Source organism: Sus scrofa, chromosome 2 (assembly GCF_054392235.1).
Source record: "Sus scrofa isolate SSC_HxYL_T2T_F1_AM1 chromosome 2, Sscrofa_HxYL_maternal_Yorkshire_Landrace_v2.0, whole genome shotgun sequence".
In the NCBI taxonomy this organism is placed as follows: Eukaryota; Metazoa; Chordata; class Mammalia; order Artiodactyla; family Suidae; genus Sus; species Sus scrofa.
Genome location: NC_139384.1, coordinates 70,522,091 through 70,548,211, shown reverse-complemented (window position 1 = coordinate 70,548,211; position 26,121 = coordinate 70,522,091). Strand labels below are relative to the sequence as shown.

Below are 26,121 nucleotides of genomic sequence, written 5' to 3'. Positions count from 1 at the left end.
GATGAGGAAGGACTTTCCCCCTGGCCTCAACCAACGTGGCGAGCGTGGAAGTACCTCCTGAGTCCCATCAAGCTCCTCCGGCTCAGCCCACCAGCAAGGGCTGTGTTCCCGTGCCACGTGACCAGCCCCGTCCACACACGAGGCCCCAGATTGTCGCAAATAGTAACATCCAACTCTAGCTCTTCTGTGGCTCAGAAACTCTGGGGGAGGTTCCCCAGGAAGCCAAGGTGTAGAAAAGGAGTCATGGTTTTGCCACATCCCTGGCCAGGAGACATCAGACACCCACCCAAGCCAGAGTTTCCTGCCCCACAGCAGGACAGTGAATCAGAAGGTAGCCCAGGAGAAAGCCACGTGCCCATCCTAGGACAGTGCCCCTCCTTCTCACTGTGACAGTTGTTCTCATTCTGCACCACTAATATCCCTTCTTTTCCTTCTCATCTTCAGGGACACAGCTGGTCAGGAACGGTTTCGGACGATCACAACCGCCTACTACAGGGGCGCAATGGTATGGATTGATTGGGGGGAGGGGTTGTCCTTTTTTAAGTCAAAATGGAACAGTACTTGGAGAGTGAAATCTGGATGTTTCCGGGGAACCTGTGCTCTGGGCCCTTGGGGGTCCTTGGTTCCTGGTTAGTTTTGGGCAGAGGCGGCACCCCCGCCCCCTTGTCCACACATCCCCTTCTGGCTCCAGAGGCAAGGCAGGGTTTAAGGAAACTTAATTCTCTGGGAATGAAGGATGACACAGGAAGCCGGTTCTTCCAGGTGAGGTCAGGGCAATAGAAGCCAGCATGCCCTAACACCTAGGAGCACTCACATGGCCCGCGTCAGCCTTTATGGAATTTGCTACTAAAAACTTGAAGATTGTCCAGGAGCTGACTTGGCTCCAGGCTGTTGGCCGTTATATCTGTTGCCGAGGCCTGAGGTGGGGTGATGGTTAGGCACGCTCATTCGTCATCTCCCAGATATTTTTACTGAGCACCTCCTCCTGGCCAGGCCTGAGCAAGATGCAGAGGGCAGCCTAGACCAGGCCAGGATCCTGTCCTCCAGGGCCCCAAACAAGTCATGCGTCCGTGAGGGGTGTAGAGAGCGGGGTGCTCAGGGGCTGTGGGCAGTGGGAGGCAGGTCTCCAGGACCTGGCTCAGCCCCTGAGGCCACCATCAGAGCTCGGTCCCCTTACTCTGAAAGTGGAACCAAGAACAGACGTTATGTCCTGGGCAGCTATAAGGATAGACGGCCAGGTCCCACAGCACCCCATCTTTTCCATGGTGCACCCCCTCAATCAGCACATAGACCTGTTTCCTCCACTAGGTCATAAGCTCCAGGAGGGCTGGGCCACTTCTTGGTCCCTGCCGTGTGCCTGGTGCCTGGGACCATGCTGAGTACGCAGTAGAAGCTCAAGAAATACTGGCAGAGAGCAGAAATGAATAGAGGCATTAAGTATTTAGAGCATCCCACGCAGTATCTGAGCATAATAGAAACTCAATCATGTAGGTTGCAACCTTAGTTCTCCTCATTAAAATTAATTTAATTTTCCCCTCACCTTGCTGTGCTATGGTGGGGCGGGGGCCTTGGAGCGCTGGGGTCCTGGGGGAGCTTCTGCTCTGTGGCCTCAGGTGGGTCCTGTACCTCTCTGGGCAGAAATAGCATCCCCAGCCCCATTCACTGAGGCCTTCCCTGAAGCAAGGACTAGGACCAGGTCTTGAGTTCTTGCCTATAAACCCCTGAATGTGGGTCCCATAGTTATCCACATTTTCCAGATGAGGAGCCTGAGGTTCAGCACTATTGCAGGCCCTGCTTAAAGTCAGAGGGTTAGACGGTTGGGCCAGTAGCCTCTCCAGCACCTACATCCCCAGTCAGCCTCTGAAAAGCCTGCCCTGAGCCATCTGTAAGACCCTTTCCAGCCCGAAGATGACTGTATCCTTCTAGAACTCAGCTAACCCATGTAGAACCTGCTAGCCTGTGTGGGCTATTTGAATTTATATCAGTTCATGTAGAAGCCCAGCCCCTCGGTCACGCCAACTGCATTTCAGGTGTCCCAGAGCCATGTGTGGCCACTGGTGGCCATACAGGACATCATAGAGAACAACATGGTAGCCCATCATCATCTTTGTCCTTATGGCACTAGACCCTTGGGTCCCAAATTTGAGGAGCATTGGCTGTCTGCTGTCCTTTTGTGGGCTTACAAACAGGTATGAGGAGCTGTGCGCAAGCCAGGGCCAGGAAAATGGTCACTTGGAGCCCCGAGTGGAGCTTCAAGGAGGAGCTGAATAGGGTGATACTGTGGTTCCCAGGGATTTCTCTTCTTTCCCAATAGAAAATCTATCTACTCCCCACCAACCCCTCATAGGTAAAAATCTAAGGCCTTGGAATCTTGCACACATGGTGCCAGCCTAGTGGTGGTGGTGGAATCCTGGGCCATCAAAGGCCCCAGTCCCTGGATAAAGGGACAGAAAGACCTCACACACCAGTGGTATTTCTTGCCCCTGAAGCGGGGGCGGGAGAGCTGCTGGGCAGAGGCCCCAGTGATGCTTGACTCATAGGGTCCACCCACCAGCATCTGCTACTCATGGTGGCCTCAGCTAGGGCGTGGCACACATCACAGCCACTGAAACTCCCCCAAGTCTTCCCATCAGCAGCTCTATTCAGTCTCCCCACGAGACCACTGAATGAGGGTTCCCAGGTGACACCTCTGAGAGTTTGTGGCCATGGTTGTGGCAGGCTGTAAGACCACTGTCCTTATCCTCAAAGTCACAGTGGGGATTTGGAATTGCAGTGGCTCACTTGCCCTGTCTGTGTGGTTTTGTCACACACCCTCACCCCTGCGGTTATCTGCCTAGCACACATGGCCCAAGTTCTTACTCTGCAAATTCAGGCGGGCTCAGAGACGTCTTGGCCAGCACCAGAGCTTGTGGATGGAGGGATGGGCCCTTGGAGCAGGGAGAGTGAGGGAATGGAATGAGCCAGGCCTGGAGAGGACAGCTGGGACCACATGTGTCAGAATCCAGAGGCTGAGCCACAAAAGAGCTTGTGAGAGTGTTGCAGGCTGACTCGCCATGCACGCCCTTCTTGATGTCCAGGGCAGCATGGAGACTGTTGAAGGGTGGCTCTGAGCGTTGCTTGATGAGGACCCAGGGAGGTTCCTTTTGGGAGCCAGTGTCATCATTGCCTTTACAGCAGGGCTTGAACTATAAAGGTCACTTCTGTTTGCAGCTCAGTTTCCCCTTGTATCAAGTGGGAATATTTGGGAGTTCCTGTTGTCACTTAGTCGATTAAAGGATCTGACTTTGTCTCTGTGAAGATACAGGTTCAATCCCTGGCCTCGCTCAGTGGGTTAAGGATCCACTGTTTGCTTTGGCTGTGGCATAGGCCGGCAGCTGCAGCTGTGATTCAGCCCCTAGCCCAGGAACTTCAATATGCTGCAGGTGTGGCTATAAAAAGAAAAAAAAAAAAAAAAAAAATTGGGGTATTTGCCCTTCTTGGTGATAGCGAGATCATGGGCTCAAGCAGAGGCGGGTTCGCGCTATCTTAGGATCCATGGACTGTCCGCCAGGTGCTCACACATTATGGAACCACAGAGGCCTCAGTACTGCCTGCCCCAGTCCTTGAAACCAGCCCTGACTCTGGTGGGGTCACTGGAAGGCACATGGGCATTGAGGTCTCTCCCCCCCTGGGCTTAGACCCTAGTTGTGTCCTTTACTCTTGTGTGACTGGAAACGGGGACCTAACCCCCCCTACCCCCCCAGCCTCAGGTTCCCCATTCTTACAGTGGGGACAGTGGAACCATCCAACCCAAGCCTGTGAGGCTTCCAGGAGACCCGTGGCAGTGCCTGGCACATGGTAGGCACCAGACAAAGGGTGATGCTGGGACACCCAGAAGAAGTGGTGTTCACCAAGCCCAGGAGATGACTCAGGGCAGGGTGGAGGGGCAAGTGAGGGTGTGGAGGAGGCTGAGCGAAGGGTCCGCTTGAGGGGGAGCATGATGGGCATCAGCTTGTAGAAAAGGGGCTGCAGGACACAGCTGGGAGGTTGGCCACTGGGACCTCCCTGGCTGCCAAGGCAGGTGGGCTGTACTTTTCTGCCAGCAGTAGGGGGCCAGCAGGGCTCCTTTGTAAAGCACAGGTTGGTGGGGTCTCTTCTGTGGAGTGAAGGGTCACATCAGCAGAGGAGCAGGACTGGCGCCTGGGACACCAGAGAGAGGCTGGTGCTGCAGACCAGCAGGAGGAAGGCGCCCTGGGAGGGTGTCGTGTCCGGGTAGAGGCTGCCCCGCCTTGTTGGGGCCCCCCTCCTCAGAGAGTTGGCGGCTTATCCAGAGTGTGTCTCTGTCTCCTGCTGCTCAGGGCATCATGCTGGTTTACGACATCACCAACGAGAAGTCCTTTGACAACATCCGGAACTGGATTCGAAACATTGAGGAGGTAAGGCCGGCAAACTTTGCCAGGTGTCCGCTCCTCTGTCCTCACCCCCAAGCTCCCTGGTTTACACAGGAGCCACTGGGCATGGAGGCAGCTAGAGGTAACTCACCAGGAACAGAGTCAGGGGAACAGGAACCCACACAGTCTACCCTGGAAACCATGCTGGCCTGGCTTCATCACAGAGCAGCCCCGAGAGCCCATTTCCCCAGCTGGGCTGTTGCGTTTGAGTGACATCGAGGTCATGGAAGGGAAGAAGGATATCTGAGCTCTTGGGCACCGTGAGCATTTGGTGCTTTCTAGAGAAGGAAGTTTCTAGAATTAGCACAACCTTTGTATGGGGTGGGTGTGGTGAGAGCACGTGTCAAGGCTGGACTTTGAGCCACAGCAGAGCAGCTACCCATGTTCAGCTCGTGCTGTGGCTACCTGTGGATGGAAACCTTGAACAATGGAGGGAAGAGAAGGTGGCCAGCCCTGTCTCCCCATCCCAAAGCCAGCATCGTCACCTTCCTGCTCTTCAGAGAGCTTGCCCTCACCCCCAGGCCTCCCTGGACAATATGTCTGTGGCTTTTGATGACTCATTCAATGGGGCTTTGGGCCTGAGAACTTTACTACCTGCGAAGCCAAGGCAAGAGGTCACGTCACAACCAGTATCTGAGCAGCTGCACTGGGCTGCCTCCACATGACCCATATCTGTTGGCAGGAGGCTGCACCCAGCCTGAGGAAGGGGACCTCACGCTGGTCCCTGGAAGCTCTCTGTTGCAGCCAGTTAGCGAGAGGGCCTTCTGGTTAGTAGGAAGTTAGGGAGCAGTGGAGTGCATTTCCCTGAGACCAGATCTGAGCTGTAGCAAGAAGGGCCTTTCTGATGGCCCAGTCCTTCAGGAAGTGAGGCCCACTGCATTGGGGTGTGGGGGTGGGGGTTGGAGGAAAGAACTGTTCCAGGGGTGAGGGCAGAATTAAGGGAACACCAGGGGATGGCAAAGCACCCAGGGCTGGTGGTGGCCAAGGGTGTGACACCCCCGCCTGCCCCCCCCAAGAACCACCCATATTTGGAGCCTGGAGAGAATGAGCTGGAGCAGGGCAGAAGGTCACAGGACAGCAGCTGGGGCCTCCAGCAGAGTTTCCAAGGAGGGAGGAAGACGAGCAGGGGTCAATATCCCAGCCTTGCTTACTTCCCCTAGGCCAGGCCTTGCCAGGAGCCCAGGGAAAACCTGATTGACACAGCCCTGAGTACTGTAGCGAAGCTATCTTCAGCAGCCAGAAAGCATGCGCTTGGTCAAAGTAGCAGCCAGAACCCTGGACTTGGCCCTGCTTTGGCTGTGTGACATGGCACAGGCCACTCAGCCTCTCTGAACTTCAGCTTGTCTTCTGTACAGGATGTGCCTGGCAGTCCTGACCAGGCACTCTGATTTGGGGGGACGGGCTCCCAGTTGGTCCGTAGTCCGGTCTGACCTCACCTCTCACCTCCCTTCTGCCCTCCTCCTCAGCATGCGTCTGCAGACGTCGAAAAGATGATACTTGGGAACAAGTGCGACGTGAATGACAAGAGACAAGTTTCCAAGGAACGGGGAGAAAAGGTGAGCACACGCTGCCAGGCACCTGGAGACAGAGGGATTTTAGGGTCTGGGGTTCCCTGCATGGAGGCAGCCCTATCCTGCCCCACAGAGCCCCTAATTGCCCATTGATGGGGAGGCCAGTCTTTGGGGGAGAGTCCCTCACAGTCTTTATGAGCATAAGATGACTCACCATTCTTTCCTGTCCAAGACCAAGGGAGTCCTGGGACACAGTACTTGGCTGGGTACGGGGACCAGTGGGAATCGGTTGCCCCAGTGGGGCACGGGCCATGAGAAGGGAAGGTGGAAAGCTCATGCCCAGCTGGGCTTCAGGAAAAAGATAGGAAGCAGTGAGGGCTTTTGAGTGTGTTCTGCTCGCTCCTGCCCGGCGTCTCCTGGGACCTGTGAAGGCCACAGTGGGCAGAGAACAGAGCCATGGTTTGAGCCAGGCCCCTTCAGGGCGCTGGGTGGGGGTCTGGGCACTGGGTGGCTGATGAGCGCATGCGTGTCTCTATCCCTCACAGCTGGCCCTGGACTATGGAATCAAGTTCATGGAGACCAGCGCGAAGGCCAACATCAACGTGGAGAACGTGAGTCCTGGGCCCACAGCACTGGCCCTGCGGGCTAAGGGTTAGGCTGCGCCCTCCCGAGAGGCTCTGCTGCAGGGACTGTCTGAGGGGCACTTCTTAGGCAGCACCATGTGTCCAGCCCCTTGCCAGGCCCAACCTGGGAGAGTCACCCCCATGTTCTGACAATCGCAGGTTCCAGCCCTGGCTAGGCACTCCGGGCTTCATCCCCCTGGCTCTTGGGCAGCCCTGGGGAGCAGGCACAGTTTTGCAGATGGGAGACTGAGGCTCAGAGGGTCCCAGCTGGCTGATACCAAGGCCTGGCTCCGGGTTTGTGCTTTCAGTCACATCACTTGCAATGACAGGCCCTAGTCACAAGCCCATGCAGAGGAGGGGGCTGTGACCAAGCCTTAGCCCAGGCCTCCCCTCCTGTCCACGAGCCACACCAGCCCCTCAGCTAACCTGCCTTCCCCATTCTGCCATTCCCAGTATCTTTCCAAAATGGATCTTTTACACCACACCTGACCTCAGTCCTCAATGAGAGACACAAAAGGTCCTCCCTAGCTGGCCTCAGCCAGTGTGTGCCACCCACTGCTCAGTCCTCACTCACCGCTCTCCATTCTTGGCTGCCTCTGCCGCATCCTCCTCCATGCCTCTGCCACAGTCCCAAACCCCCCAACTCCCTTTACCATCAGGGCCCAGCTCATGTGGCCCTTCCCCAAGGAGGCCTCTGCCATCCGCCAGACCCTTAGACCCACCACCTTGGGTACCCCCAGGACCCCGAGCCACCTTCCACCCTAGAACTTTCCATGTCACATGGGTATTTGCTGAGACTTTGCCTCTTACCAAAGCAGGAGCCCCTTGACTGCAGATACTGAGGTCAGTTCATCTCTAAGGCCCAAGGTTGGTGCCAGCATGGGATTTATGAGTATTGTCCAGAAGAGGGAAGGGAGGACAGTGGTCAGGAGACTGTGACAGAGGTGGCAGCCTAGGGTCAGGCCAGCTCAAGCTTTCATCCACCCTGGGAAGATGAACCTTTCACCCCACCCATCAGGCCTCTCAGGCCTTCCTACCTGGCCATGACCCAAATGAAGCTTGTTTGGCCACAGTGCCGCTTGGCTTTCTGTCCTGCCCCTGACTGTCAGAAGTGGGCAAAGCAGACAGAGCACAGGATTGGGGACAGAGCTCCATCAGTCAGTGAGCCTCTGGGTGCCTTGGGATAAGTCATTCAGCCCGTCTAAGCCTCCGTTTCACCTTTGACCAATCAAGAGTGATCCTACCTCCCAGGGTCATTGGCTCAGGGGAAGTGGTGGTCCAAGTGTGGGCCATTGGTACCCGGGGGTAGGGACAAGAGATGAAGCTGGACAGGTGAGCCCCAGGCCTTCGCTCTGTCCTAACACTGTTACTCCCACTGGCGCCACTGCTGAGCCACGCCCACTGTACAGAGATGGCCGGGAACCAGCAAGCCCCCATCTGTTTCCCACTCAGGGGTGCTAACTGTGTGCTTATTCCACAGGCCTTTTTCACTCTCGCCAGAGACATCAAAGCAAAAATGGATAAAAAATTGGTGAGTGTGTGTCCTTCCCAGTCCCCACAAAGGTCCCTGTAGGCACTGATCGGTGTCACCCTCAGTGATATGTGCATCCCTGGGCAGATCCTGCTTTTGAGGGCTCAGCTGTACCTTATAGGGCATCGCTAAGAAGGGGAACAAGACTTAGCAGGTGTGCTGGGGGCATCTGCCCTGGGACACTCATCTGCTTCATCTCCTCTGGGGCCCTGGAGCTGCTCAGAGCCAGGGACTGCTTGCTGAGCACACAAGCTAGCTGGGGACACCAACCCTTTCCATCCCTCTCGGGAGCCAGGCACACATGAAGAGAGAAAAGCCCCCTCCAGGCAGGCCCAGAGCCGTAGTCGTCCCCAATACGAGGCTCCCAGCAAGGCTGGTACCTAATAGCCACTGGTTTCCTTCCCATCCTGACAGGTCTGGCAGGTCGATAGCCTTTTTTTCCCTTCCAGCCCCAGATTCTGCAGATTGACAACCTTCAGTGTGGGTCCCAGGCCTCTGAGGCCTCAAAGAGGTCCTGCCTGAATCCCTCCCTGTCCACCCTGTCATCATTTCTGGCTTTTCTGTTTATCACGTGAGCAGTTTGATTGTCCCCAGCATTCAGCATATTAGTGTTTCCTTGGAGTCTGAACACTCGACTATATTCTAGGCGTGTTTAGCACCTAAACACTGTCAGGAGTCTTGCTCCAGAGTCTCTGTTCCAGTGACCACTCTTTCCCCACCAGTAATGCTCCCTGTTGTCTGATACAAGAGAGAAAAGCACTTTATTTGCATCTGGTCATTCCAGATGACGCATATAATACAAAATGCCATTCAGGTAGTTCACGTCTGATTTAAAATGTTATTTTCCTGATTCTAAGATGCTGTGAGTTGAATTGTGAGGTACATAATCAATTTAATAGCAGCACTTTGTCCATGTAAACCAACTATACTTTTACAAAAATTTTTCTTACAATTGTAACTTTCTTAGAATTCTTTTCTCTTCAGTATAATGGAAATGTTTTGATTTTTAATGACCCTTCTGACTCACTTTTTCCCACCAGAAATAACAGTGAGCATCACAGCAACACTTTGCCTGCACTTCTGATACCCACCTGTTGATTGCCTCTGGAGTGTACCATCTCCTTCTAAGGCATAAATTGTCAAGTCTGATGTGCAGCCATAATCCTTGCGATTTCTCTTTTTTTCTTCACTAAGTTACAAATCACCAACAGTTAAATTCTAACCATTTCCTGCCACATTTGTTGATGTTCAGAGTTGCAGCCCCATACCATTTCCTATTGTTCTTCCTTTTTTTTTTTTAATGTAATTGATATAGGATATTGTGTAAGTTTGGGGTGTACAACATGTTGGCTTGGTATTTATGTATTCTGATAGGATTACCACCACAGTGTTAGCTCACACCCTTATCACATCACATCATCATCATTTCTTCTTTGTGTTGATAACAGTTAAGATCTAGTCTCTTAGCCACTTTAACATTTATACAGGCACACCTTGGAGGTATTGTGGGTTCGGTTCCAGACCACCACAGAAAGGTGACTATCCCAATAAGGCAAGTCACATGAATTTTTTTTTTTGTTTCTCAGTGCATATAAAAGTTATGTTTATACTATACTGTAATCTCTTGAGCATGCAATAGCATGATGTCTAAAAAACCATTGTATATACCTTAAGTAAAAATACTTTAGGAATTCCCATGGTGGCACCATGGGTTAAGAATCCAACTGCAGTGGCTCAGGTCACTGCAGAGGTGCAGGTTCGATCCCTGGCCCAGGAACTTCATATGCCACAAGTATGGCCATAAAAAATTTAAAAATTAAGAATAAATACTTTATTGCTAAAAAATGCTCACCATCATCTGAGCCTTCAGCAAGTTGTAATCTTTTTGCAATAGTAACATCAAAGATCACAGATCACCATAGTGTAATGAAAGTTTGAAATATTATGCGAATTACTAAAATGTGACACAAAGTGAGCAGATGCTGTTGGAAAGATAGACTTGCTCAACACAGGATTGCCTCAGACTTTCAGTTTGTTTAAAAAAAAGAAAAAACAACATGTCTGTGAAGCACAATAAATTGAGGTATTGCTTTAGTACAGTATCGTTGGCTGTGGTCACTCTGCAGTGCATTAGATCTCCAGGACTTAAGTTTCTACTAATTGCAAGTTCGTGTCTGTCTGTCACATCACCCATGTGGCTGGCCCTCGCTGACCCTCCCAGGCTCTGTCTTCTCTCTAAGACATCCCAGAATCCAGGCCCTCTGAGACCTTGGGTGCACCCCCTGAGAGCAAACTCCATACCCCATACTGGGCCACCTGGGCCTTGTACTCTGGCTGTCACCTCCCACTCCACTTGTCACCCTGACACTTCCCTGTCATCCCGTGTGCTCCAGCCACACTGGCCCTTTCTTGTCCTTGAGCACCACATGTACATGCAGACTTGTCTTTCCCCTCCACTGTGGCTGCTCACCACCTGCATTAGGAGCTGCCTTAACAGATTCCCATAGCAAACCTAGCAGTTTAAACCATACACATTTATTATCTTAATGTCAGAAGTCTGAAACGGGGCTCAACAGGCTGAGATCAAGGTGTTAGGAGAGCTGAGTTGTTGGCTGGCGCCCCAGGGCAGGACCCATTTCCTTGCCTTGTCCAGCTTCTAGAGGCCACTGCCTCCCTCCCCTTCTGACCACCATCTTCCAAGACAGCCACTCAATGTCTCTCTGACCCTGCTACCATCCTCACCTCTCTTCCTCAGCCCACCTGTGTGATCTGCGATGCTCTCCCCCTCTCACCTTAAGCACATCTACAAAGTCCCTCCTGCCACATCAGGTTCTAGGGCTGGAGGCGGACATCTTTGAGGGCAGTTATTCTGCTGACTACAGCCCCTGGACCATCCCCAGCCTCACTCCCTCACTTCACAAGGTCTCTATTCAGAGATCACCATCAAAACACCCCTCCACCACTTGTCCTGCCTCTTCCGTGTCACTACTCATCACATGGGGAATCACAGCTTATTTGTTTCCCCGTGTAATCTCTGTCCCCCTATACTGTATTTGCACCCCAAGGCAAGGGAGCTTGTCCTCCTCTGCATGCCAAGTGCCCAAGCAGCACCTGGCACCTTATAGGCATTCAGTAGTTACTGTTGAATAAATTCGGGTTTTACCCAAGAGTTGAAAGATGAAAAGGAATTAGTCAAAGAAAGGGCCGAATCTTTCCAAACATGGTGACGGGAGATTTCAGTTCCCAGGGTCAGCAGAGGCCAGATCAGAGGCTTCAAATGCCAGATGACAGCACTGATGGGTTTTCACCAGGGCTTGAGTTTAGGGCTTATCTTACCTGCAGCAAGGTGGAAGGTGAACTGAGGGGAGAGGTGGGAGCCAGAGCTTCGACACAGGGACAGGGAGACCAGCTGGTGTGAGTAGCATTGGGACCTTGGACTCAGCCTTTTCGAATCCCAAGAGATAGAGCCTTTCTGCTGCCCCTCAGCTGCCTCACTATTCAGTGCTCAGCACCAAGGGTAGATGGATGGAAAGGAGGGAGGGGGTGGGTGAATAGAAGGAGGGAAATAGGGAAAGAGGAGGAGAGTGAGAATGGGTCAATCAGTGGTTGGAAAGATGTTGAAAGGGAGAATGGAAAGGGGTGAGTAAGTGAATGGAAGGAATGAAGGGAAGGAGTGATGGGTGGGTAGTAGATGAAAAGCAAATCTGTGGGTTTGTGAAAGATGAATTGTCAGTTGGAAGGGACGGATGGATGGATGATGGAAGGGGGTGGTTCATTGGAAGGGGATGGATAGATGATGGTTGGGAGAGGGTTGGTTGGTTGAATGGAAGGCGATGGATGGATAGAAGGAAGGAAGGAGAGAGAAAAGTGGGTGGTTCATTGCAAGGTAACAGATGGATACATAAGCTGGTGGATAGATGGTTGGTTAGTTCATTAGTTGACTGGCGGATTGGTTAAAAGACGCAGTGCTCATGTTGCTCAGCCATAACCTCAGAACACCTTTTGTGATTTCAGGAAGGCAACAGCCCCCAGGGGAGCAACCAGGGAGTCAAAATCACACCGGACCAGCAGAAGAGGAGCAGCTTTTTCCGATGTGTTCTTCTGTGAGGAATGCCGCCTTACTCTGAGCCTCGCTCAGCTGAGCTGACTGTGCCTGTCCTGAGTGAGCCCCTCACTCAGCCGGGGCCCTCCCACCACCACCAAACCCCCGCCGTGCCGCGGCCACCAGGCCCACGGTCACCGGGCCCACGGCCACCAGAACACAATCGAGAAATTGTTTATTTTAGTAACTGATCTTTGTCAACTCTGGAGATGGAGCGAGTTAAGAATCTGCTATTTCTCCTGCGATGTCCACTGAATGGGTCCACGCATCGTGTAACTAGAGAGAGAGATGGAGTTGAGGCGTGGCCACCAGTAGCAGCCAGCGTGGCAGGCCTCTGCCTCTGAGCCTCGACACAGCTAGAGCCCCAGCAGGAAGCCCGTCCATGTCCTCCGCGGCAGAAGTGAGGCCCCCAAAAGCCAACGACAGCTCCAAGAGCGCCAGGCTCTGCACCCTGAGCGAGGCGACTCACATCAGGCCCGGGAAGCATCTGCCCAACACGTCTGACGCCCACTTTCACCTCTTCTCTCAGTTTTTGGACAAGTGACAGAAACTGTTATACATCCCACTGTCCCCCTCTACCCCCATCTCATTTTAACTGTCAAACCAAAGGGAAGCACAAATTAAGGAAATCCTGAGGAAAGAAGCATGGAGTGGCCTTTCCTGTTTACAGCCAGGTTTGGTCCCATGGTCCAGCTGGGCCTTGGGCACAGCCAGCAGGTCTCTCTGAGGTCCCCACCTGAGCACTGAAGGGTCACCATGTATGCCACAGGTGACCCCCAAAATGCAAAATCACACATGGCCCAGCCCTGAGTGGGGCACTCACTTCATCCTCCACCATCTCCAAATCGGACATTCTTTTTAGAGATTTTTATTTTTCCAGATCCATAGTGTAAGGAGATGATTCCGTCTTTTGACTTCCAGTAGCAGACCTAGGTGATAGGGCACAAACATACATACACGTACACACACACACACACACACACCCCGCCTGGATGTGGCCGAGAACCCAGCTGGCGTCCCGGGGCCTGACTGCAGAGCAGTCTGGATGGGTTTTTGATTGCCGTCGTCCAGTTCTGTTTTGACCACTCTGCTTTCCCGTAGAGACTGCAGTCAGAATCAGGTAACCAGGTCAGAGGGATGTCACCAAGGAGCCTTTCTTCCTTTTTCTTTTTTTTTTTTTTTTTCCTGCCCCCCCCCCCCCACGAGCTGCTGTCAATCCAAGCCATTGGCATTGTAGTTTGTTTTTTTTTTTCTTTTTTTGAATTAAAACCAACATACCAGCAATAGTCTGCTCTCCCCTTGGAATCTCTTAACATGCTCTGTTTACATTGATAAATGCACTTAAGGAAAACAGACAGATTAAAGTTCATTTTAAAGTTAACAGATTTTTCGGTCCACATTTTCCATGTAGGTACACACATGTGGCCAGATGTTGGGCAGCAAATTCACACAAGATGCCTGCTGTTTAAAACATAGCCCAGGCCAGCAGGGGGCCTCAGGTCTGGCCAAGGTTAAAGTAGAGGTGACAGTCACCCCAAGCTCTGAGGAAGTGACACCATCATCACAAGGCTGACTTGGGAAAGCAGGTGTCCCAACCTCACCCCCTCCCCCAATGCACACACACAGCACAGGAAAACAAGGTGTCTGTCCTCAGCATTCACTTTGTACATCACACCCTCGGCTGAACCCACTGGGTCAAACTTGGTGCCCATCATGCCACCAAGATTCTCCCCCAGATCCTACTTCAGACCCTCCAGCACAACCTTGGACTGAGCCTCAGTTCCCTCATCAGTGTCTTGTTAAATGGGTGCAATGGTAGTTCCTACCTCAGGGTAGCTATGAAGAACTGGTGAGGTGGTGCATCCAAGGCCTTGTAGCCTCCATCAGCATCATTCTTGTGCTGAAAGAGAAAAACCCACCTTTCTTTTTACTACTTGACTGTAATGGGGAACAGGTCATCCAGATAGCTTACAGCTTTGAGCTGTATTTGCCCCCATAATGCCCCAAACTTCTGCCAGTCACCCACATCCAGGTCAGGGGGAGTCCTTAAACTCCTTGGTCCCACCTTGTACCCAGCCTCTTGCTCAGAGTCGTAACTTTTTCTTATTTCTAAGGACTTTGGTGGGCAAGGGGCTCCTCGGCTACCATCCCCTTGTCTTGAGACAGATGACACCATAGCTCTTTCTAATAACAGCTTTAATGAGATGCCGTTCACACACCATACAATTCACAAACCAAAGTGTGCAGTTTGGTAGTTTTTAATACATTCACAGCGTTGTGCAGCTGTCACCACAGTCAATTTTAGAACGTCTTTATCATCCAGTACCCATTCGCCATTGCTCCCTCTTCCCCCTACCCCACCCGCTGCAACCACTAATCTACTTTCTGTCTCTATGGATTTGCTTATGTTCGGGACATTTCACATAAATAGAATCATACTCTGGTGTTTTGCATTCTGGCTTCTTTCACTCAGCATAAAGATTTTGAGATCCATCATGTCGGCAGCATATTGGAGCTTCATCTCTTTCCATGGCTGAAGAGTATTCCATTGTGTGGCTGGCTCACATCTTTTGTGTGTTCATCCACTGATGGATGTTCGGGTTGTCTTCACCTTCTGGACATCTTGCGTGTTGTCTGCTTCTCAAGCATGCCAAGTGTGTTCCTACCCCAGGACCTTTGACCCTACTGTTGTTTCCTCTTCCTCCAGCCTCTCCGGTGTATGGACTTGTGTGGCATTCTTCCCCCTGCGGACTGTGAGCTCCAGCAGGGCAGGGACAGTTCCTGTTTTGTCTTTTGCTTCATCCCCAGCAGCTGGCATGGTGCCCACCGTTGGGGCTCAGCCAGTGTTTGTGGAGTGAATGAATGAATGAATAGAACGGAGGCATTGGAGAACGAAACAACCACGAAACTGAGTAAGGCCCAGAGTTACCAGAGCCTAAGGATTCCCCCACCCCTGACATCTACAGTCCCCTTGTCTGAGATACCATTGTGGCCGCTACCCTAAGGGCCACCCCACATGGGGCCAGTGAATGTCCCACTCCCCAGCTGAGGCACCCAGACCTGACTGGAGGGATAAAGGGCTGACCTCAGAGGGACAGAGGCCTTGGGGTCCCAGCCCCACCATCTCCCTGCTGGTCCCCTACTGGAAAGTTCTTCTGAGGGCCATGGGTCTGTTCACAGGTTCCAAGACTGTGGCCACCAAGCAGTGGGGTGTGACTCTGTTGTGACAGTCTCTGAGGAGGACAGCAATTTGTAAAAGACCATATCCCCCAAGCAGGTCAGGGTAATCAGGGCATTGCCTTCTGTGTTGGGGCCTCAGAGGGGCAGGCAGGTGGTGAACAGAAACACCCTCTTTCAGGTTTCTGGAGACTGAACTCCATGTAAATGAAAGGATGAGATGCCCCATGGCCACACCTGACACACATGGCAAGGGTCTCTTGGCACTTCTGATCCCCTCCCCAACAGCATTAGTCCTCTCATCGAGACTGGGAACTGGTCCACTGGGCTGTGGAAGGCATGGATCAGAGAGGTGATGTGAGTTGCCCAAGGTGGCCCAGCTCATGAGGTCTGGAGGCCAAGCTTGCCTCTCCTCCAGCCAGGCCCAAAGGTATCACCTTAAGTCACGGTGAAGAGACCTAATAAAATTGCTCTTTATTGAGCTCCATGCTGCTTGCCTGTAGATTGTCTGGACTAATCATCCTCATGTGCCTAAGGAGGGCTAGCTTCATACCCACTTCACAGATGAGGAAACTGAGGCCAAGAGAGTTCTAATGATTCACCCAAGTCTACACAGTGAATGAGTGAGAAGCCAGTTTTCATGTGTCTCCTGTTTGAGACTTATTGACCCACAGACTCCAGGACAAGGCCACCCTTCCCAGCCCCAGAGCAAGGATGACGGGGACCTCCAGCTTGAGCCTGCAAGGGGGGCTCTCTAGACAGCTGGGCCATGGTGATAGGCCCAAGGGGAAGCCCCCAGCTCAGCCACAAGGATCTGGGCCGTTTCTGAAAAGGGAGGAGGAAGTGGTTTTGCTAGGGTGCTGGGGAGGGGTGAGGCTGCCCACACGCATCTGGGGCTAGCTGATCCGTTAGGCAGGGCTTCCCACACTCAGGGCCCACCCTATGTGTGGGGACCTGAGAAATGTTGTCTTTTTTAAAAAATCAGAAGAAAAATTGGGTAAAAGAATGAATATATGAAATGAATCCAGCCTGGATTACATCGATCTTGGTGTCAATGCAACATAAAATATAATTTTAAATGGGTGTGTGTGTGTGTGTGTGTGTGTGTGTGTGTGCCTGTGTATTTTAAAATAGAGGAAGTCATACTATAGCCCTGTACACACAGTGAGGCCTCAGCCTGTCCAGGCTCAGTCCTGCCTCAGGGTCTTTGCTCATGCCCTTCCCACCCCCTGGAGCACTCTTTCTGCACAAACACCTGCCCCCACCCCTGTCAAGCTGATTCCTACCTGTCCACAGGGGCCCCTTCCCCCATATTAGTTAGGCCCCCTCTGGGGGTTCTGGCAATTCTAGTCCCCCCCCTTTCTGACAGGCTGTCCACTTTGAGTTGTTTTTGTTTTTTTTTGTTTGTTTGTTTGTTTGTTGTTTTTTTGTTTTTTTTTTATGGGATCCAAGCGTTTGTGACCTACGCCGCAGCTTGTGGCAACGCCAGATCCTTAACCCATTGAGAGAGGTCAAGGGTTGAACTCGCACCCTCCTGAATACTAGTGGGTTCCTAACCAACCGAGCCAAAATGGGAACTCCCCAGGCTGTCCACTTTGAAACGATGACATTAATCATTTCCCCCTCCTCTTCATTTCTCCCTAGGTTATAGATGCTGGGAGGGCGGGGCCTGCACCCATCTTGTGGTCACCTCTCCATCTGAGAATCTGGCACATGATCCTCAGGCTTGTCAAGGTCTGGATGGAGCAAGGATGTTCCTCCACCTGCACCCAGCGGGACTACAGACTGAGGGGAGGAGGGGGGAAGAGTCCCCGCCCAGGGCTCACCTGCTCAAGGAAACAGGAACCGCCTGGGGCCGCGCCCCGCCCCGCTGACGTGCAGACCCTGAACCGAAACCCAGGCTCCTGCAGGCACCAGGCACAGCCAGAGTGAGGGCTTCGGGCCCCCCAGGGGTCTCCCAGGTACGTGCCTACTTTTGTGCCCACCCCAGGCTGGCTGAGACTGGGGCCCCCAAAAGCCTCAACTTCATCTCTACCAGGGAGAAGACAGAGTATGGGGGCTAGTCTGGGCCAGAAGGGGACAGGGCTGGCAGGGTCCAGAGAAACATGAGGAAATTTCTAGGGGCACTGGTAGGTGGCCATTGGAAAATAGAGCTGGAATCAGGGAAAGGGCCTTCCTGGCAGGGGCACAGCCTGAGCAAAGACATGGAGAGGAGAGAGAATATGATCAGTTTGGGGTAGAACAAGGATGTGCTTTGGGCTTTAGGGCTGGAATGTGAGGGATGAGGAGGTGGGGGAGGCCCTAATGCCAGGGTCAAGAGTTTAAAACTTAGTATGACTTCATTCATCAGCCAACAACTCTGCACTCTCTTCTATGCCCACCCAGTGCCAGGTGATGCTAGGGATCTAGACAAATCCAAAAGAACTTAGCCCCAGACCCAATATGGGGGAAACAGAGCCAGCCACAGACACTCCAGCTTGGCTAGGCCAGAAGCAGGAACGGTGGGGAAGGGAGGGGACAGAGAAGTGTGCCAGGCTTTGTCTTGGGGAAGAGGCAGGAAAGCTGCTTAGAGGAGGGATGTTTTTGTGGGGTCTTGATGGATAAGTAGGAGTTCTCCCAGGTAGAAAAAAGAACGAGCCTGTAAACATGCCCTCATATGAGCTAGGTCACTACTAGATTCATTAATATTTATTATTACATACAGTGCTTAGCTCTGTGCCAACTGTAGCTTCTCAGGTAATTACTATCATTAGCCCCAAATTGCAGATGAACATTCAGGCACAAAGAGGTTAAGTGACTTGCCCAAGGTCACACAGCAGCTAAGTGGGGGAGCTGAGGTTTGAACCTAGGTTGTCTAGCTCTGACTGGGCTCAATTGATTTTTCATCCTGCTTTATTATAACATTTCTTTATAGATCTATTTCATTTCACTCACGGCAGAATTCCTTTGGGTCCTTCCCTGGAGGGCATGCTTGGCATCTGTCTTCTGGCAGGAGAAATTCAATATTGACTGGGTTGGTCATGCCCCCTCCCTGTAGAAACAGATCAGTAACAAAGACTTTCTGAGATACTGAAAAATTAGACCAGTGCAGGTGCAGAGCCCGAGCTCCAGTTTGGGGACAGAATTAAGGGTGAGAGTAAGTGGTTCATGTGTGGACAGATGAGCAGGGCACAACCCTTTGGCTGGTTCTTCACTGACTTAATACTGTTTTGCAAATTGCTGCTGTTTTTCTTTCTCTGTTTTCCAGCTCTGTGTCACTGGCTCACAGAGTCCAATAGTACCTGACCTTAAAACTTTTGAGAATGGGTGTAAATTAACCATGCACCTGACACAGTATAGGTGTCCCATCAGTGGCCACGACTCAGGATGACAATGGTGGCAGAAGCAGCTATTTGGGGCCATATCTCTGTAGTGTTTAATGAAACCATGGCAACCCTTTATGGCACCCACAGTTCATCTGCTATTTCATTCTTTCACTTACCATTCTGCTATCTCTACATCCTTCTAGGACAGTGATAGTTCCTTAATATTTAAATAAACTCAGGGTTTTGTTTTGTTTTCTTTTTAGGGCCACACCTGCAGCATATAGAAGTTCCCTGGCTAGGGGTCATATTGGAGCTACAGCTGCCAGCCTATACCACAGCCACAGCAACACCAGATCCTAGCCATGTCTGCAACCTACACCACAGCTCATGGCAATGCTGGATCCTTAACCCACTGAGAGAGGCCAGGGATCAAACCCTCATCCTCATGGATCCTAGTCAGGTTCGTTAACCTCTGAGCCATGAAGGGAACGCCCAATAAACTCAGTTCTTAAACACACATATTTATTTTTTTTAAAAAACTTTCTAACACTTGTAGTAATGGTATAATAAGAATAAAAGAAAAAGGAAAAAATCCTTGGCGGATTTTTGGGTTGTGTCAATGGATGAATCAGCATAAAGTGCCAGCACATAGTAGGTGCTCGAGAAACACAAGCCAGTTTCAATCTGTCTAGCCTGGAGGACTTCTCAAAGGAGGAGCCACCATGAACTGCATGAATAGAGCAAAGGTGGGAGGTGGACCAGGCTAGACTCTTTCCTCCCTCCCACCCCCAGGTCACCCTCCACCTCCAGAAGCCATGACAGAGGACAGAAGGCTGCCCCCACCACTGCCTCCACGACTGGACTGGTTCATACACACCCAGGTGGACCAGCTGGCCCAGGGAGGTGTCCCAGCCTGGTTCCACGGTGCCATCTCGAGAGAGTAAGGACCCCCCCACCCCACCCCTTCCACCCTGCCCTTCACCCTCTTTCCCTGTCTGCCCTGACCCTGGGCTGATTTTCACTACAGAATTCAGGGCTTAGTTCAGCTAAGTGTGTTAAGAAGGCAGGTGAAAATAGCTCTGGGGGTCCTAAGCTTGAATCCTGCCTCCTCCATGGACTCGTATGTGGTCTTGAGCAAGTTACTGGACCCTGGCTTTCTCTATACATGTGGCCACCAGTCCAGTACTGCCAGGGATCCGCCAGTGCCCCAGAATCAAGGTGGGGATGCAGCCTCAGAATCTTTCTTAACACAGTGCTCCAAACCGCAGCTCTCAATCCATCAGGGATGTAACCAAAGAGCACTGGCTACAGCAGACTGAGCTCTGAGGACCTAAATCCACCTAGTTGCCCCCACCCCACCCTGGGGGCTGGCTCTAAACAAATGGCAAAAAGGCCATTGAGTTCCACATTCTGCATGCAGGAAATGGAGGAAATACTGTAAAGCCACAGAGAAGAAGAATCAGGCCTGGTTTCTGAGTGCTGGGGTGCACCAATGGAAATATAATGTGAGCCACACATTGCAATTTTAAATCTTTTAAGTCTCTTTTAAGCTATGTTAAAAGGCGTGAAAAGAAGCAAGTGGAATTAATTTTAATTGTATCTTTTATTTAACCTAGTATATCCACGATATTATCATTTTAACATGTTATCAGCACTAAGTCCTCAAAATCCAGCATGTCTTATATGTCAAAAGCACGTCTCAATTCCTACCAGCCACATTTCAAGTGCTCAGCCTCCGTACATGGCCAGTGGCCTCTGTATTGGACAGCAAGGGGCCAAAGTCCCCATCTTGTCTCGTAGAAGGTTGCCTTACTCTGTGTGAACCCAGGATATTGGTAATAACAATAGTGAGCATCTTATGTGTTCTTATAGTTGGCGGTTCCCATGCTCATACTGCATGCTTTTCATCTGTCCTCAAGTGGGCCCTGGGAATAAGGGTTTTCTTCCCCCTTAAGGAAGCTGAAGGTCATAAAAGAACTGACCCCCATTTATTAACAATGGAGCATTTATTGAGTACCTGCTGTGTGCCAGGGGTCACACAGCTAATGAACAGCAGAGCTGGGTTTTGGAATCAAATGCATCTGAGAAAAGTTCCTGCTTTATTACCTGTGATACCTTGATCTAACCAAAGGTGCCTTAAGGGCGCCTTCCAGGCATTGGGAAGGCAAGCAGGGGCTGTGGAGATGATTAAGTTCATCAGAGGATTCCTGCCACCTCCGAGACAGCATCCTTGCCCTTGAATAACCCAAGGTCTGAAACAACCAAGAAAAAAAAAGTTTAGGTTGTTTGTTCATTTAGAAAGTCGAACAGCACAGGCCTCTCTGGCTCAGGGGGCACCGGTACTAGGATGACCAGGGTACCAGAAGTCTGGCCAGTATGCTGTGTTCCAGGACCTCAGCCATGTCTCTTCTGTATTTGCCCTTCCAGGGATGCCGAGAACTTGCTGGAATCACAACCACTGGGATCCTTCCTCATCAGAGTCAGTCACAGCCACGTGGGCTACACCCTCTCTTACAAGTAAGTTCTGGGCTAGGTGCCAGGGAAGGAGAAGGAGGGCTCCACAGCTTCCTTAGAGGATGCAAGCGGTGCTTCATACCAAAACTCCTCAATGAGCCCCCCAGAGTGAGGGTCTGGCCAGATCTGACTGAACAGCGGACAGCTGCAGGTCTGGCTCTAACCAGCAGACTATGGCCTGGTGGTAACTGAGACTGTGTATCTGAGAACAGGGGCTGCTGGGAACCCAAGAGTGGCTATTGCCTCTCCTCTAACTTCCCTTCTCCCCCCACTACTTAAATGGCAACTCTCTGGCTCCACCTGGGGTGGGGGGACATGTGGCTTTATTACAAAGGGAAAAACTGAGGCCCTTAATCACACAGTCCAAGGCTCAGCTCTGCCACTTATATGCTGTGTGATCTTGGACAAGTTACTCAGCTTTTTTGTGCCTCCCTTAAAGTCCTCAACCCTAACATAGAAATGCTAAAATTAGTTCAGAGTCTTGATGTGAGGATTAAGTGAAATATAGTAAGCATATCAAAGGCCATTAATAAATACATCCATTTATTAACAATGGAGCATTTATTGAGTACCTGCTGTGTGCCAGGCATACAACCTTAGGCTGGGGCCTGACTCAAATTTTCACTGTTATCATTTCTATTGATCATTTTCCCTCTTGCCAGCATGGAGCTAAGCTTTTACCTTCAGTAGCTTGTCCCAGCTTCATAAGATCTCCCCAGCTCAGCCTTAGGGGCCCCATGTTATAAAGGGGAAAACTGGGGCACAGTGCAGTCACCTGCCAGGTCTCACATGGCTAATAAGTGGAGGAGCCCACAAGGGAGCCTGGGCAGTCAGGCCGCAGCTGTGATGCCGCCAGCTCAAAGGCTGGGGGATGGGGAGGAAATGAGGGGGAAAAGGGATGGCCTAGCCTCAGCAATATCTCCACAGAGCCCAAAACTGCTGCCGCCACTTCATGGTGAAACTTTTGGATGATGGGAGCTTCGTGATTCCTGGGGAAGACAGGGTTTATGCCTCTCTAGATGCCTTGGTTGCCTTCCATCAGCAGCAGCCAGTGCGGCCACATGAGGATCTGCTGACGCAGCCATGCCAGCAGGTGAGGGTTGGGATACCCCTCCCCCGCCCCCGCCAAGGGCCATAGCCATCCTCTCAAGGACCAAGTATCCCATTCTCTTTTGCTCCCTCTCAGCCTCTTGTGATTCTATCACTCTTGTGGTCCCTGTTTCCCTGTGGCCTGCGCCCCTCCTGGCCTTTGTTATTTGCTGCCCTAGATGGATTTTTTTTACAGGCATTCATGAGCCAGGTATAACCTTGGTTGATCTATAGGAATAGCAAATCTCTTTATGGAGCTCAGTGGGTGGGCATAGCCTGCAGTAGCTGCTGTGGGAGGGGTGTATCTCTTAATAAGGATGAGAGGGTATGACCTAGAACTTCAGAAGGGATTGTGGGTGTGGCGTATTTCCGGTATTTCCTTATAAGGCTCAGCGGCAGGGCCTATCCCTCAATGGCTGCTGTGGGAGGGGCATGCTTCCTTATAAGTTTTATGTGTGGGGCAGCCTCTGAGCCTGGGGACTTCTAGGATCTGCAACCCCAGCCCCATCCCTGTCCTTGTCCTTTGGACTAAACTGCAGGTCCCCTCTGCCTTGCAGAAAGATCCAGCAAACATGGATTATGAAGATCTCTTCCTCTACTCCAACGCATTAACTAAGGAGGCCACCTGGTCCACCTATGGCCCCAGCAAACATCAGAATCCCTCCTGTCCCATGGCCACACCTGAGGAGGTATGTGACAGAAATCTGGCACCTCCAATCTAGAAGGGGAGATACAGGAGCATAGGTAGCCACCAGCTGCCGGAGGAGACTTTTTAGAATGAAGATTAGATACAGTAGCTCCAAGCTTAAAACCTTCTAGTGACTTCCCAAGGCACTGAGATTAAAATCCCAGCCATGACCTCAGCCCCTCCTACCCATCACAGCCCAACTTCAGCCACCAATGCTTCTGTTGTTCAGACACATCAGACTAACCTCAGGGCCTTTGCATGTGCTGTGTGCGCTGGCTCCAGATTTCCCAGGCCTGGCTTCTTCCACCACTTCTTCTTCAAGTGTCTCTCTCCAGTCTCCAGACCTAAAGTAGTCCCTCTGCAGCAGAGCACTCCTCAAATTTCGAAAGCCTTGCTTATTTATGAATTTTCCTGTTTCCTGCCTGCCTCTCCCATCACACTGTGAGCTTTAGGAGGTCTGGGAATCTGGCTTGTTCATCTCTGCTTCTCCTGTCCCTCAAAAACGACATGGCACTTAAAAGTTGTTCAACTAATAAATCTTTGGAGTAGATGAATGAATGAATGAATAAAATGAATAAATCCTATATGAATAAATCCCAGCTTCTCAGATCCAATTGGACCTTCAGGTGTCCCTAGGTCAAGGCCTAAGTGCCTTCCAGGCCCCCCTGCACAGCAGAGAAGTTCTGACCATAGTGGAAATGAAACAGGGGCTGGTCTGATGGACATCCGTGGGTTTTTGAATGAGGGTGGAGGCGACAGTCATGGAAGGCTTCCTGGAGCAGGGGCTTAGAATTGGGACATGCAGGATGAGAAGGAACCAGCCACACATAGAAATGCCAGGAGGGCTTTCCACACAGAGGGGGGAAAGCAAGTGCAAAGGTCCTGAGGCTCTGTATGAAAAACAGAAGAACAACAAAAGCTTGTGTGTGGCTGCAGTGGAGTGAGCAAAAGGAAGATTATTGGGAGGTGAGGGGCTAGGGTCAGTAGGTATCAATCATGCAGGTCCTTGGGGCCAGGATGAGGACCTGGGATCTATCCCAGGTGTGCCAGTGAGCCAGGAGAGAGCTTGAGCATGATCAGATTGATGGTGTTCAATGATCCCTGTGGCTGCCAGTCATAGAAGGAGCTGTCTGAGGGCTTTGGTGAGGGGGCAGGAAGGAGGTAGGTGGGAGAGACCATAAAGGGAGCCCTGAGGGTGGAGCTTGCTGATGGCTTGGAGGTAGAGGGCCATTATCAGGGTTTGAGGCCCTGGGTCCTCCATTATTTGGGAAGTACCCCCAGAAGGTGCCGCCAGGAAAATGGGAAAGTGGGTCAGGAGGGAGGGCAGCCAGGGGAGATTTGTTAGTGCGCAGGTTACCCCTGTGGACTCTGCATGGAACATGCGCTTCAGTTATCCCACCTTCAGGGCAAGGAGCTGGGGTAGTGACCTTCCACCTTCCATCGGTCATTGGCTAAGTGCTATCCCTGGAAGATTTTTAATTCTCTGGTACCTCTGGTCCGCCATGTGACCAAAGAAGTCCACTAGGCAGAGTCCCCACTGTTGGCATTTGAGAGTGGAGCTGGGGGCACAGAAACTCTAGGGGCCAAGGGATATGGATGGGGCATTGACAGCATCTGCTCCAAAGGACACCCATTTGAGGCCTGAACCACCAGGTAAATCAGGGTTCGGCAAACTACGCCCAAGGGCCACGTCCAGCCCACTGCCTGTTTCTGTATGGCCTGAGAGCTAAGCATGGCTTTTACATTTTGGAATGGTTGAAAAAAAAATCAAAAGAAGGAGTTCCTGTTGTGGCTCAGTGGGTTAAGACCCCCAACCCAACTAATATCTATGAGGATACAGATTTCACCCCTGGCCACGCTCAGTGGATTGGCATTGCCACAAGCTGTGGTGTAGGTCGCAGATGTGTTCTGTGGCTCGGATCCAGCATTGCTGTGGCTGTAGCACAGGCCAGCAGCTGCAGCTCCAATTCTGCCCCTAGCCTGGGAACTTCCACATGCTGCAGGAGCGGCCCTGAAAAAAGGAAAAGAAAAAAAACTTTTTTAAATTAAAAGTCAGAAGAAAAAGTATTTCATGATCCATAAAAATCAGATGAAACTCACATTTCCATGTCCATAAAGTGTTACTGGAACACAGGCACACTCTTCTCTGGCTGCTTTTGCCCTGTGACAGCAGAGCTGAGTAATGACACAGAGACTGTGGGACCTGCAAATCTGAAAATATTTGCTTTCTGACCCTTTATGGAAAAAGTATGCTGACTGCTGGGGGACATAGTGAAGCCATTTATTGAGATAGGAAGCACGGAAGGGTGGGGCGTGGGGTGAGGTTTGGGGGTTCTTCCAGGGACTTTCTTAGCCAAAGGGCATCTGGGTGGGACCCAGGTCCAAATTTCTCGGAGAAGACTCAGAGCTTTGAGGGGCAGGGTTGCCCAGGTCTCACCTACTCTTGGTTTCAGGACTCTGCAAAGCCAGTCCTGCTCCATCGGCCCAAGGAAAGGAAGCCAGCAACAGAGCTAGTCGGGACATCCACGGAGGAAGCCACTCCTTCCTGCCCCTCAAAAGCTCCTCTTGAGGAGACCCGCCAGAAACTCTGGAGGAACCTCAAGATGCTCCCCCAGACAGGCAAGAAGGTCCAGCAGCACCTGAAATCCCACCTAGGGGCGGTGAGCTCATCATCACGCTCAGACACCAGGGCTTCGGTGGTGACCCACAGCTCCAGAGCTGGGGCAGGCAACTCAGCCTGGGAAGAGAACATGTACACAGACCACTTTGAGGCCACGTCCCTCGCTGGCCCCTCACAGCCCCAGCCTCCAAGAGACAGAGGTGATCCCCCCAGGAAAGCCTTGAGGTCAATCAGCTGGAGCGAGGCCACCACAAGGGTCAGGAGTTGGCACCAGGAGGTGATGAGGGCCCTGTCCTCATCACAGGCATCCAAACCAGAGCCAATAGGCTCAAAAGGACCACAGGACTGGCTCCCTGAGGAATACCACCAACCGCCCCCCTTTGCCCCTGGGTACTGCTAGAGAAGACCTTGGCTCTGGGACCCTCACTTCCGGGGGCTGCTCATACTGGAACCCACTACCCACTAGCCCTCAGGGGCCTGAGGAATGTAATAAAGATGTTGCGTGGGTCTGGCCCTGCGATTGCCAGTGGA

The 26,121-nt window shown here is 51.7% G+C and overlaps 2 protein-coding genes across 5 annotated transcripts in view; both read left to right on the top strand.

The window, feature by feature from the left end:
* The window catches only part of RAB8A (RAB8A, member RAS oncogene family), a 19,676-nt gene extending 6,193 nt beyond the window's left edge, over positions 1–13,483 (top strand). Inside the window, 6 exon segments of the mRNA NM_001243802.1 lie at positions 445–505; positions 4,338–4,415; positions 5,897–5,986; positions 6,487–6,552; positions 8,045–8,095; positions 12,110–13,483. Of these exon segments, the coding sequence (NP_001230731.1) occupies positions 445–505; positions 4,338–4,415; positions 5,897–5,986; positions 6,487–6,552; positions 8,045–8,095; positions 12,110–12,202 (439 nt within the window). The 3' untranslated portion in view covers positions 12,203–13,483.
* On the top strand, positions 12,280–26,121 carry HSH2D (hematopoietic SH2 domain containing). Of its 4 annotated transcripts, XM_021077864.2 has the most exons (7): positions 12,280–15,109; positions 17,019–17,335; positions 19,472–19,619; positions 21,107–21,196; positions 22,121–22,286; positions 22,840–22,971; positions 25,424–26,116. In XM_021077864.2, exons 3-7 carry the CDS (start codon positions 19,495–19,497, stop codon positions 25,988–25,990), a joined length of 1,080 nt encoding a protein of 359 aa, XP_020933523.1. In that variant the 5' UTR covers positions 12,280–15,109; positions 17,019–17,335; positions 19,472–19,494; the 3' UTR covers positions 25,991–26,116. The 4 variants fall into 4 exon arrangements, with proteins under 4 accessions (XP_020933523.1, XP_084865165.1, XP_084865157.1 ...); XM_085009039.1 differs by lacking the exon at positions 22,121–22,286 and having other exon boundaries at positions 13,348–15,109; NM_001243826.1 differs by lacking the exon at positions 12,280–15,109 and having other exon boundaries at positions 17,270–17,335; positions 25,424–26,121.